The 13112-nt window shown below is 36.6% G+C and overlaps 1 protein-coding gene across 7 annotated transcripts in view; it reads left to right on the forward strand.

The window, feature by feature from the left end:
• Window positions 1–13112, forward strand: part of OMA1 (OMA1 zinc metallopeptidase) — a 93567-nt gene that overhangs the window by 46885 nt on the left and 33570 nt on the right. For 2 of the 7 annotated variants that reach the window (XR_011503368.1, XM_070509801.1), the window contains exon 8: window positions 1818–1843. The exons of the other annotated variants lie outside the window; for them this stretch is intronic. Coding sequence is in view for 1 of the 2 variants with exons in the window: in XM_070509801.1 (XP_070365902.1) it covers window positions 1818–1843 (26 nt within the window). In the remaining variant the exon portion in view is untranslated. The remainder of the gene's footprint in view (window positions 1–1817; window positions 1844–13112) is intronic. 7 annotated transcript variants of the gene reach the window in all.

A 13112-nucleotide genomic window follows, 5' to 3' on the forward strand; every position in this document is an offset into this window, starting at 1 on the left:
TAACATCCATGCCCATCTTCCTCTATTTTATATGTGCGACGCCTACCACAGCATGGCTTCCCAAGCAGTGCCATGTCCGCACCCGAGATCTGAACCGGCGAACCGTGGGCCACCAAAGTGGAACATGCGCACTTAACTGCTGCGCCACTGGGCTGGCCCCCTTTGTCATAATTTTTATTGAGGCAAGTGAGTTAGGCTTGTGATGGGCTGAATATTTATTTTAAAAATATTTCTATTTTGATCTAGAATTATCACTTTTTTAAAAAAAATGTGGTAAGAACATTTAACATGAGATCTACCCTCAACAAATTTTCTAAGTGCATAATACAGTACTGTTAACTATAGGCATGATGTTGTACAGCAGATCTCTAGAATTTATGCATCTTGCATAACTGAAACTTTATGCCTGTTGAATAGCAGCTTCTCATTTCTCCCTACCCCTGCCCCCGGCAACCACCTACCCTCTGCTTTGTGAGTTCAGCTATCCTAGATGCCTCAGGTAGGTGGAATCAGGCAGTATTTGTCCTTCTGTGACTGGCTTATCTCACCTTGCACGATGTCCTGAAGGTTCATCCATGTTGTTGCATATGGCAGGGTTTCCTCTAAGACTGAATAATATTCCATTATATGTCTATACCACATTTCTGTATCCTTTTTTCCACTGATGGGCCTTCAGGTTGTTTCCATATCTTGCCTGTTGTGATAATGCTGCAGTGAACATAGGAGTGCTAATAGCTCTTCGAGATCCCAATTTCAGTTCTTTTGGATAAATACCCATTAGTGGGACTGCTGGATCATATAATAGTTCTACTTTTAATTTTTTGAGGAACGTTCACCCTGTTTTCTTTAGTGGCTGTACCCTTTTACATTCCCAGTGATGGTCTAGCACGGTTCCAGTTTCTCCACATCCTCGCCAACACTTATCTTTTGTTTTTGATACTAGACATCCTGACAGATGTGAGGTAATATCTCATTCTGGTTTCGATTTGCATTTCCCTGATTGGTGATGTTGAATGTTTTTTTAATATACCTGTTGGCCATTTGTATGTCTTCTTTGGAGAAATTTCTGTTCAAGTCCTTTGCCCAGTTTTGTTTGGGTTATTTGTTCTTTTGCTATTGAGTTATAGGAGTTCCCTTATATTTTTTGAATATTAATCCCTTATCAGATATATGTATTACAGATATTTTCTCCCATTCTGTAGGTTGCCTTTTCACTCTGTTAATTATCTCCTTTATTGTGCAAAAGCTTCTTGTTTTAATGTAGTCTCACATGTGGACTTTTCTTTTGTTGCCTGTGCTTTTGTTGTCATATCCAGGAAATCATTGCCAAGACCAATGTCATGAAGATTTTCCCTTATGTTGTCTTATAGGAGTTTTACAGTTTTAAGTATAACGTTGAAGTCTTTAATCCATTTTGAGTTGATTTTTTTGACTAGAGTGTAAGATAAGGGTCCAATTCATTCTTTTGCATGTGGATATCCAGTTTACCCAACACCATTTGTTGAAGAGACTATCCTTTGCTCAGTGTATATTCTTGGCACCCTTGATGAAGACTAGTTGATTGGCTATGCTTAAATTTATTTCTGGGCCCTCTATTCTGTTCAGTTGGTCTTTATGTCTTTCTTTATGCCAGTACTGTTCTAATTACTATAGCTTTGTGTTATATGTGTGTGTGTGCATGTTGGGTTTTTTTTTTTTTTTTTTTTTTTGTGAGGAAGATTGGCCCTGAGCTAATATCTGTGGCCAGTCTTCCTCTTTTTGCTTCAGGAAGATTGTCACTGAGCTAACATTTGTGGCAATCTTCCTCTATTTTGCAGGTGGGACGCCACCACAGCATGGCTTGGTGAGTGGTGCATAGATCCACGCCTGGGATCTGAACCTGCGAACCCCAGGCTACCAAAGCAGAGCGCACTAATCTAACCAGTATGCCACCAGGCCAGCTCCTGTAATATATTTTGAAATCAGGAAATGTGATGCCTCCACCTTTCTTCTTTCTTAAGATTGTTTTGGCTTTTCAGAGTCTGTTGTGGTTCCATATGAATTTTAGGATTGTTTTTTCTATTTCTGTTAAAAATGCCATTGGGATTTTGATAGGGATTGTATTGAATCTGTAGATGACTTTGGGTACTATGGAGATTTTAACAATATTAAGTCTTTCAGTCCATGAGCACAGGATGTCTTTCCATTTATTTGTATCTTCTTTAATTTCTTGATTTAATGTTTTGTAGTTTTCAGCATACAAGTCTTTGACCTCCTTAATTTATTCCTAAGTATTTTATTGTTTTTGTTTCTGTTATAAATGTGGTTGTTTTCTTAATTTCCTTTTCAGATAGTTTTTTGTTAGCATATAGAAATGGAACTGAGTTTTGTGTTCTGCAACTTTAGTGGATTCACTCTAGCAGTTTTCTGTAGTGGCGTCTTTGGGGTTTTTTATGTATAAGATCATGTTATCTGCAAACAGAGATAATTTTACTTCTTGCTTTCGGATTTTTGTACCTCTTTTCTCTCTTTCTTTTTTTTTTTTTGCATAATTGCTCTGGCTAGGACTTCTAGTACTATGTTGAATAGAAGTGGCAAGAGTCAGCATCCTTGTCTTGTTCTTGATCTTAGAGGAAAAGCTTTTAGTTTTTCACTGTTGAATACGATTTTTACTGGGAGTTTTGCATATATGGCCTTTATTATGTTGAGGTAATTTCCTTCTGTTCCTAGTTTGATGACTTTTTTTTTTTCATGAAAGGGTGTTGAATTTTGCCAAATGCTTTTTATGCACCTGTTGAGATGATCATGTTATTTTTATCCTTCATTCTGTCAATGAATGTTAATTGGTTTTGGATTTGGTTTGCTAATATTTTGTTGAGGGGTTTTGCATCTGTGTTCATCAGGGATATTGGTCTGTAGGTTTCTTTGTGTCTTTGGCCTTGGTATCAGGGTAATGCTGGCCTTGTAAAATCAGTTTGGAAGTCTTCCCTCCTTGTCAATTTTTTGGATGAATTTGAGAAGGATTGGTGTTAATTCTTCTTTAAATGTTTGGTAGAATTCACCTGTGAAGCCATTTGGTCCTGGGCATTTCTTTGTTAGGAGATTTTTTTATTGCTAATTCAATCTCCTTACTAGTTTTAGGTCTGTTCAGATTTCCTATTTCTTCATGATTTGGTCTTGGTAGTGTGTATGTTTTTAGAATTTATCCATGTCTTCTAGATTATCCAATTTGTTGGCATATAACTGGTCATAGTGGTCTCTTAGGATACTTTATATTTCTGTGGCTTCAAATGTAATATGTCCTCTTGCATTTCTGATTTTATTTATCTCCTCTCTTTTTTTCTTAGTCTCGCTAAAGGTTTGTCAACATTGTTTACCTTTTCAGAACATCAGCTCTTAGTTCATTGATTTTTTTTCTATTGTCCTTCTATTCTGTATTTTATTTCTGCTATAATCTTTATTATTCCTTCTTTCTGCTACCTTTGGCCTTAGTTTGTTCTTCTTTTTTTAGCTCCTTGAGGTGTAAAGTTAGGTTATTTATTTGAGATCTTCTTTTTATAATGTAGACATTTATTGCTATAAACCTCCCTTTTAATATTGCGTTTGCTGCATTCTATAGGTTTTGGTATGTTGTATTTTTGTTTTTGTTTGTCTCAACATATTTTCTAGTTTATCTTTTGATTTCTTCTTTTACCCATTGATTCAAGAATGTACTTTTAATTTGCACATATTTGTGAATATTCGGTCTTCTCGCAGCTATTGATTTCTAGTTTCATTTCATTGTGGCTGGAAAAGATACTTGTTTTGTGACCTAACATGTGATCTAACTTGGAGAATGTTCCATGTGTGCTTGAGAAGATGTGTATTCAGCTGATGTTAGGTAAAATGTTCTCTATATGTTTATTAGATCCATTTGGTCTATAACATTGTTCAAGTCCACTTTGATTTTCTGTCTGGTTGTTCCATCAATTATTGAAAGTAGGGTCTTGCAGTCTCCTACTCTTATTTTATTGCTGTCTATTTCTTCCTTCAGTTCTGCCAATATTTGTTTTATATATTTAGATGCTCTGATATTGGGTGTATGTATATTTATATTATTATATAATTTCCTTCTTTGTCTCTTGTGACAGTTTTTGTCTTAAAATTCATTTTGTCTTAGGTGATTATAGCACCCCTGCTCTTTTCTGGTTGCCATTTGCGGGGAATATCTTTTTTTCAGCCCTTCACTCTCAGCCTATCTGTGTCCTTAAATCTAAAGTGAGTCTCTTGTAGACAGCATATAGTTGGATCTTGTTTTTTCATTCTTTCAGATGGTCTTTATCTTTTAAGTGAGGAGTTTAATACATTTACATTTAAGGTAATTATTGATGGGGAAAGACTTACTGTTGCTGTTTTGTTAATTTTTTCTGTTTTATAGTTCTTTTGTCCTTTTCCTCTCTTGCTCTCTTACTTTGTGTTTCATTGATTTTTTTGTTTTGATATGCTTTGGTTTGTTTCGTTTCTTTTGTATATCTTCTATAGCTGTTTCCTTTGTGGTTACCATGGGCTTATGTAAAACATCTTATGGTTATAATAATTTATTTTGAGCTGATAACATCTTAACTTCAATTGCATACAAAACTCTGCACGTTTACTTTACCTCCCCCACATACTTTCTGTTATTGATGTCACAATTTACATATTTTTATATTGTATATCTATTAACATATTCTTATAGTTAGTTATTTTTAATACTATTGACTTTTATACTAGGATTAAAGTGATTTACCTACTACTGTTACAGTATTACAGTATTTTGTATTTGCATATTTATCTGTACTAGTGAGTTTTATACTTTCTGTGCTTTCATATGCTGTTTATAGTACTTTCATTTCAACTTGAAGAACTCCCTTTAGCATTTCTTGTAAGACAGGTCTACTAGTGATTAACTCCCTCAGCTTTTGTTTGTTTGAGAATGTCTTCCTCCTTCATTTTTGAAGGACAGTTTTGTTATAGTATTCTTGGTTGGGAATTTTTTCCTTTCAGCACTTTGAATATATCATCTCCCTCCTTTCTGGCCTGCAAGGTGTCTGCTGAAAAAACAACTAATAGTCTTATGGGGGCACCTTTGTATGTTTTGACTTACTTTTCCCTTGTTCCTTTCAAAATTCTCTTTGACTTTTGACAATTTGATTATAATGTGTCTAGGTGTTGAATTCTTTGAGCTCATTTTTGGGCTTCCTGGATCTGGATGTCCATTTCCTTCCTCAGAAGTTGGAAGTTTTCAGCTCTTACTGTTCTTTCTTTCTTTCTTTTTTTTTTTTTTAAAGATTTTATTTTTCCTTTTTCTCCCCAAAGCCCCCTGGTACATAGTTGTATATTTTTAGTTGTTGGTCCTTCTAGTTGTGGTATGTGGGATACTGCCTCAGCATGGCCTGATGAGCAGTGCCATATCCATGCCCAGGATCCAAACCGGCAAAACTCTGGGCCACCAAAGTGGAGTGCGTGAACTTAACCACTCAACCACAGGGCCGGCCTATTATTTCTTTTAATGAGCTTTATGCTCCTTTCTCTCTCTCTCCTCCTTCTGGGGCTCCTATAATGTGTGTATTAGTGTGCTGAATGGTGTCCCTTTAAATTCCTTAGGCTTTCTTAACTCTTTCATAATTTTTCTTTTTACTCCTTTGATTAGATAATTTCCAATGACTTGTCTTTGATTTCACTGATCCTTTCTGGATCTAGTCTGATGTTAAACCCCTCTAGTGAATATTTCAGTTAGTTTATTGTACTCTTCAGCTCCAAGCTTTATGTTTGGCACTTTTTAATATTTTCTATCTCTTTGTTGCAATTCTCACTTTGTTCATGCATTTCTCTTGACCTGGATGAGCATCTTTATGATGGTTAGTTTGCCTTCTCTGTCAGGTAAGTCATCTATCGGTTTCATTAGGGTTGGTTTCTGGAGATTTAACTTGTTCCTTTGGGACATATTTTCCTGTTACTTCATTTCCTCGACCCTTTGTGTTGGTATCTCCACATTATAAAAAACAAACTCCTCTTCCAGTCTTCATGGACTGGCCTCGTACAGGAGAAGATTCTCACCAATTAGCCCAGCCAGAGATTTTTGGGAAACTCACAAACCTTTGTGCTAGTCCAAACCCCTGCCTTTGTTTTTACTGGTCCCCAGGCATCTAAAGTATGCGGAGTCCCATCAGTGCTCTGAGATAGGCAAGACAGTAGCCAGTTCCTTGGGAAGTTCCCAGAAATATTGAAATGTTAAGACATGTGGTTCACGTCATTTCCTCCCCAGGGAGGAGAAGCTGGATCGGGGATTTGGGGCCCATTCACACTTTGCGGAGTTGGGGGAAGATGCTGTGGAAATTGCCTGTGTGCTAATTCAATCTGCCATCTTTGTTCTCACTGTTTACCAAGCATCTTGTGTATACTGGGTCTTGTCAGTGCACTGAGACGGGTGAGATAGAAGCCAGTCCCTTGGGCAGCCTGGAAATTTTGGAACTTTGGACATGTGGTCCGATTCTTTTCCTCCCTAGGGAGAAGCTGGGAAGTGGGATTTTATGATGTTGTATTGAGCATAGGGATTATGGCAAGGGGCTGTCTCAAATTCTCCTACCAGCTTCAATGTGGCTGGTTTTACTCTTGCCCAGGGTGCAGGAGCCTCTGAACCAGTTTCTGGATTTCTCACAAAGGGAATTTGTGTGTGTACTATTATTGAATCAGTATGTTCATGGAGTGGGAAGAAGGCTTCTATGCTTCCTATTCCACCATCTTGTTGATGTTATCCTGTTACTTATTTTTCATAAATTGGAAAAATATAAATAGTCCTTTTGAAAACAAAGTTATCCTATGTTAATGGTTCTTTGAATTGGGTTTTGGAAATATAGACAAACTCCAACACCTTTATTTAATTTTAAAACAGGTATCTCCAGTCCTTTTGGAATACTTTTAAGTTTGGAATACATTTTAGTCTTTTGGGGTAATTAATTTCTTCTTCCATTTCTGCATGTCAAATACTGCTTTAAAGATTGCCTTCAACTGTGTTTCTTAGAGATTGAAGAGGAAAATATTTTATGTCTCTTGATTAACAATTTTAGTGTGAAAAAATTAGAGAAATATTCTTTTGGTATGTGTAGCAGATAAACTTCTTAGTAGGTAATTCCTGAATTTGTAGTCTGTCAAATATTTATCTCCCCGTTTTCATAGTTTCTTTTTAACTGGTGGGATGAGTGGTGCTTTTTTAAAATGGTATCTTATGATTTCAGTTAAAAGTCTTTCAGCTCGTTTTATATTTTTATAATTATCTTAGAAGAATAACATGCTTATTTGTTTCAACTTGTATTTATATTATGAATGTGTTGACCTGCTCTTGAAGGACATATTTCTGTGTATGTTTTGAGTTCAGCATCAAATAATTATTTCTGTATGGACACACACATATACATACACATATATTGTACACATATTTTATACATAAGCACGTGCGTATATCACACTCATATCTTGTACATATAGACATTCATGTATATATATGTGTGTAAATGTGGATCACATGTTTATGTTTAAGTATTCATATATTCCTAATTATAAGCATATATACATGTATATCCATATATGTGCAGTAGGGCAAAGTACCTTGGATTCTTTTTAATGTAGAATATTTAAAGGTCTTAAATAATTATATCGAGATTCTGGAAAGGTGGTGGAGTAGGAAGCCCCAGGAATCTGTCTTCCCACTTAAACGACAATTACATTGGCAGAGTCTGACTGATGTAACTATTTTGGAACTCTGGAGTCTGTTGAAGGCTAGCAACTTGCAGAGGAAGACTTGGACAATGAATTGTGCTTAATTTCATTCAATTTCAGCTCTTAGCATAGTAGCAGCTACCTATTCCCCCATCCCTAGTCACATGGCAGGAAGCTGTGCACATGTTTCTGGAGCACCTTGCACACAGCTTCCTGGAGCTAGGTGAGCAAAAAGGACCCGGTCCTCCAAATATCAGAGATCTGTATTCTGAGCACTGAATGCCGGTTTTGGTCACAGTTGCGAAGAGGTGTGCGGCTATTGTATTGCATCCCCCCCACCCCTGTCTTATTGCAAGTCCTTCCCCTTCTGGCTGAAGTGACTTCCAGGGGACTTAAAGTCCTGTGCCCTTCCCCCTACTTTATTTTTTCACTTTTCATTTTTACTTTTGGGAGCCAGACATTAAAAACTAGGACATTTAAAAAGAACAGCATATATGGGGAAAATTTGAAAGTGACCACACATGCTCAGAAAAACCTGAGAAATTAAATTTACACCTTAGGCTGATCCTCAGGACAGAGACACTCTACATTAATAAAAAGAAAAACAGGGGCTGGCCCCATGGCCGAGTGGTTAAGTTTGTGTGCTCTGCTTCGGCTGCCCAGGGTTTTGCTGGTTTGGATCCTGGGCACAGACATGGCATCACTCGTCAGGCCACACTGAGGCAGCATCCCACATACCACAACTAGAAGGACCCACAACTAAAATATACAACTATATACTGGGGGACTTGGGGAGAAAAAGCAGGGAAAAAAAGAAAAGAAAGAAGATTGGCAACAGTTGTTAGCTCAGGTGCCAATCTTTTTAAAAAAAATTAAAAATAAAAGTTTGGCAACAGTTTTTAGCTTAGGTGTCAATCTTTAAAAAAAAAAAAGAAAAAAGAAAAAGAAAAACCATTAACAAAAACAATAACAAAAAACAGCTAACCATGGGGAAAGGATAAAATCTGATTTCCAGAGTTACCACATTATTAGATTCAAATGTCCAGCATTCAACAAAAAAATCACAAGGCATACAAAGAAACAAGAAAGTATGGCCTTATTCGAAGGAAAAAAATAAATCACCAGAAATTGTCCCTTAAGACCTAATGGTAGATATACAAATATTTTAAATAGTTTTCTTAAAGATGCTCAAAGAACTAAGGCAAGGTTTGGAGAAAGTCAAGAAAGTGATTATGAACAAAATATCAATATAGAGATAGAAAACCATAAAGAAGCCAATAATAAATTCTGGAGCTGAAAAATACAATAATGGAAATGTGAAATTTACTAGACAGATTCAAAAGCTGATTTGAGCAGGCAAAAAAGAATCAGTGAACTTGAAGATAGGACAATGGAAATTATTAAGGCTGAAGAACAGAAAGAAAAAAGATTGAAGAAAAGTGAACAGAGCCTAAGAGGCCTGTGGGACACCATCAAGAGGACCAACATACGCATCATGGGAGTCCCAGAAGGAAAAGAGAGTGAGAGAAAGGAGCAGGAAGAGCATTTGAAGAAATGATGGCTGAAAACTTCCCAAATTTGGTGAAAGACATTGAGGAAGCTCAATGAACTCCAAGCAGGATGAACTAGGGAGACCCACATTATAATCAGACTTTAAAAATCCAAAGACAAAGAGCAAATTGGAAAACAGCAAGAGAGAAGCAAATCATCACATTCAAGAGATCCTCAATAAGATTATTAGCAAATTTCCCATCAGAAACTTTGGAGACTAGAACAGTGCTCGATATATTCAAAATGCTAAAACAAACAAACAAACAAAACCTGTCAACCAAGAATCCTATATTTAGCATATCTGTCCTTTAAAAGTGAGGGAGAGAGGCTGGCCCTGTGGCATAGTGGTTAAAGTTCTGCACACTTTGCTTTGGCAGCCCAGGTTCATGGATTTGGATCCCAGGAGTGAACCTACGCCACTCCTCAGCCATGCTGAGGCAGCGACCCACACACAAAATAGAGGAAGATTGGCACAGACGTTAGGTCAGGCTAACCTTCCTCAGGCAAAAAAGGAGGAAGATTGGCACAGATGTTAGCTCAGGGCAGATCTTCCTCAGCCAAGAAAAATAAAGGGAGGGAGAAATTAAGACATTCGCAGTTAAACAAAAGTTGAGGGAGTTCATGATCACTAGAGCTGCCTTGCAAGAAATATTCAAGAAAGTCTTGCAAGGTGAAATGAATGGACACTAGATGGTAACTCAGTTATATGGATAAATAAAGATCTTAATGAAAGTAAATACATGGGCAATTATAAGAGCTAGTGCTATTGTAACAATGTGCTTTTTGTTTTTTTCCTACATGATTTAAGAGACTAATATGTTTAAAAAAAGTAAAAATAATTATTAGTGTAAGAGCTAATATTACTGTAATCTTGGTTTGTAACTCCAAATCTTGTTTTCTGCATAAATTAGGAGACTAATGCATTTAAAAGAATTATTAATGTTTTTAGTCACACAATGTAAAAGATGTAGTTTTCTGACATCAAGGACCAAAAAGGGTGGTGACAGAGCTGTAAAGGAGCAGAGTTTTTGTATGTTATTGAAGTTAAGCTGGTATAAATTCATATTAGAGTGTTATAACTTTAGTTTGTTACATGTAATCCCCTTAGTAGCTACAAAGAAAATAGCTATAGAATATGCACAAAGGAAATACTAAATTTAAACATGTCACTACAAAAAAAATCAGTTAACCCAAAAGAAGACAGAAATACAGGAATTGAGGGACAAAAAAGGCATAGGACATATAGAAAACAAATAACACAATGACAGAAGTTAAGTCCCTTCTTAGCAGTAATTACTTTAAATGTAAATGGGTGAAACTCTCTAATCAAAAGACAGAGAATGGGCAGAATGGATAAAAACATGTGATCCAACTATATGGTGTCTCCAAGAGACTAGTTTGAGGTCCAAAGACATGAACAAGTTGAAAGTGAAAGGATGGAAAAAGAATTCCATGTAAATAGTAACCAAAAAAGAGTAGAATAACAGAGAAAATAGACTTTATGATAACTTTTTTTCTTCTCCTCTGCAAAGCCCCCCGCACATAGTTGTATACCCAATCGTAGGTCCTTCTGGTTCTTCTTCTTTGTTTCTGTTTAAAGATTGGCACCTGAGCTAACAACTGTTGCCAATCTTTTTTTTTTTTCCTGCTTTTTCTCCCCAAATCCCCCCAGTACATAGTTGTATATCTTTTTAGTTGTGGGTCCTTCTAGTTGTGGCATGTGGGATGCTGCCTCAGCATGGCCTGATACGTGGCGCCGTGTCCTCGCCCAGGATTCGAACCAGTGAAACCCTGGGCTGCCGAAGCCGAGCACGCAAACTTAACCACTTGGCCATGGGCCGGCCCCCTTCTAGTTCTTCTTTGTAGGACACTTCTCTCAGCATGGCTTGATGAGTGCCGCTAGGTCTGCACCTGGAATCTGAACCAGCAAACCCTGGGTTGCGGAAGCAGAGTGCGTGAAGTTAACCACTCGGCCACGGGGCTGGTGCCTACAATAGACTTTAAATCAAAAAGGACATTATGTAGTAATAGAAGTTTCATACAACAAGAAGATATAACAATTATAAAGGTTTACGTACCTAATGACAGACTGTCAAAATATGTTGAGCAAAAGCTGACAGAATTGAGGGGAGACATAGTTCTACGATGATAGTTGGAGACTTCACTGCCCTACTTACAATAATGAGTAGAACAACCAGGCAAAGATAAGTAAGGAAATAGAAAACTTAAGCAACACAAAAAAAACAATAGATCTAACAGACTTATACAGAACATTTTACCCCAAAACTACAACGTACACATTCTTCTTAAGGGAATATGAGGCATTTTCCAGGATAGACCAAATGTTAGGCCACAAATTAAATCTCAGTAGATTAAGACAAATATCCTAAAAAGTACCTTCTCTGACCTCAATGGGATGAAGTTAGAAATCAATAACAAAAGTAAAACTGGAAAACTAACAAAGTTGTGGAAATTAAACAATACACATGTAAGCAACCAGTGGATTAAAGATGAAATCACAGGGGAGTTGATAAATACTAGAGGTGAATGAAAATGAAAATAAAACTTACCAAAAGTTGTGGGATGCAGTGAAAGCAGTGCTAAGATAGAAATTTATAGCTGGAAATGCTTACATTAAAAAAAAAAATCTCAAATGAACAACCTAACTTTTCAACTTAAAGAACTAGAAAAAGGAGAACTAACTAGACCCAAAGCTTTTAGAAAGAAGGAAATAATAAAGATTAGAGCAGAGATAAAGGAAATAAAGAATAGGAAAACAATAGAGAAAAATCATGAAATTAAAAATTTGTTCTTCGAAAAGATCAACAAAATTGACAAACCTTTAGCTAGCTATGTTTAAAAAAAAATTCTTTTAAGGAAAAAAATTCAAACTACTAAAATCAGAAATGAAAGTGGAGACATTACTACTGATTCTATAGAAATAAAAAGAATTATAAGCAAGTACTGCAAACAGTTGTATGCCAAAAAATTAGTAACGTAGATGAAATAGACAAATTCCTGGAACACCAAACATTTTTTAAGGCTTTATTTTTCCTTTTTCTCCCAAAGCTCCCTGGTACATAGCTGTGTATTTTTAGTTGCGGGTCCTTCTAGTTGTGGCATGTGGGACGCCGCCTCAGCGTGGCTTGATGAGAGGTGCCATGTCCACACCCAGGATTTGAACCGGTGAAACCCTGGGCCACTGAAGCAGAGTGCGTGAACTTAACCACTCAGCCATGCGGCTGGCCCCACACAAAACTTTGAAGACTAAATCACAAATAAGTAGAAACTTTGAATAGACCTATGACTACTAATGAGATTGAATCAGTAATAAAAAATCTTCCAACAAAGAAAAGTCCTGGATCTGACAGCATCTCTGGTGAATTCTACCAAGCACTTAAAGAACTAATGCCAATCCTTCTCAAAGACTGAAGAGGAGAGAGCACTTCCTAACTCATTCTATGAGGCCAGCATAACCCTGATACCAAAGCCAGACAAAGACACTACAAGAAAACTGCAGAGCAATATCCTGTATGAACACTGACACAAAAATCCTCAACAAAATACTAGCAAACAGAATTTGGCAGCATATTAAAAGGATTATACACCATGACCAAGTGGGGTTTATTCCTGGAATGCAAGAATGGTTCAACATACAAAAATTGATCAGTGTAATAAGCTACATCAACAAAATGAAGCAAAAAACCCATGTGATCATCTCAATTGATGCAGAAAAGCATTTGACAAAATTCAACACCCTTTCTTGATAAAACACTCAACAAAATAGGAATAGAAGGAAACTACATCTACATAATAAAAACAGTATATGGAAAACCCACAGCAAA

This window comes from Equus asinus, chromosome 5 (assembly GCF_041296235.1).
Source record: "Equus asinus isolate D_3611 breed Donkey chromosome 5, EquAss-T2T_v2, whole genome shotgun sequence".
Taxonomy (NCBI): Eukaryota; Metazoa; Chordata; class Mammalia; order Perissodactyla; family Equidae; genus Equus; species Equus asinus.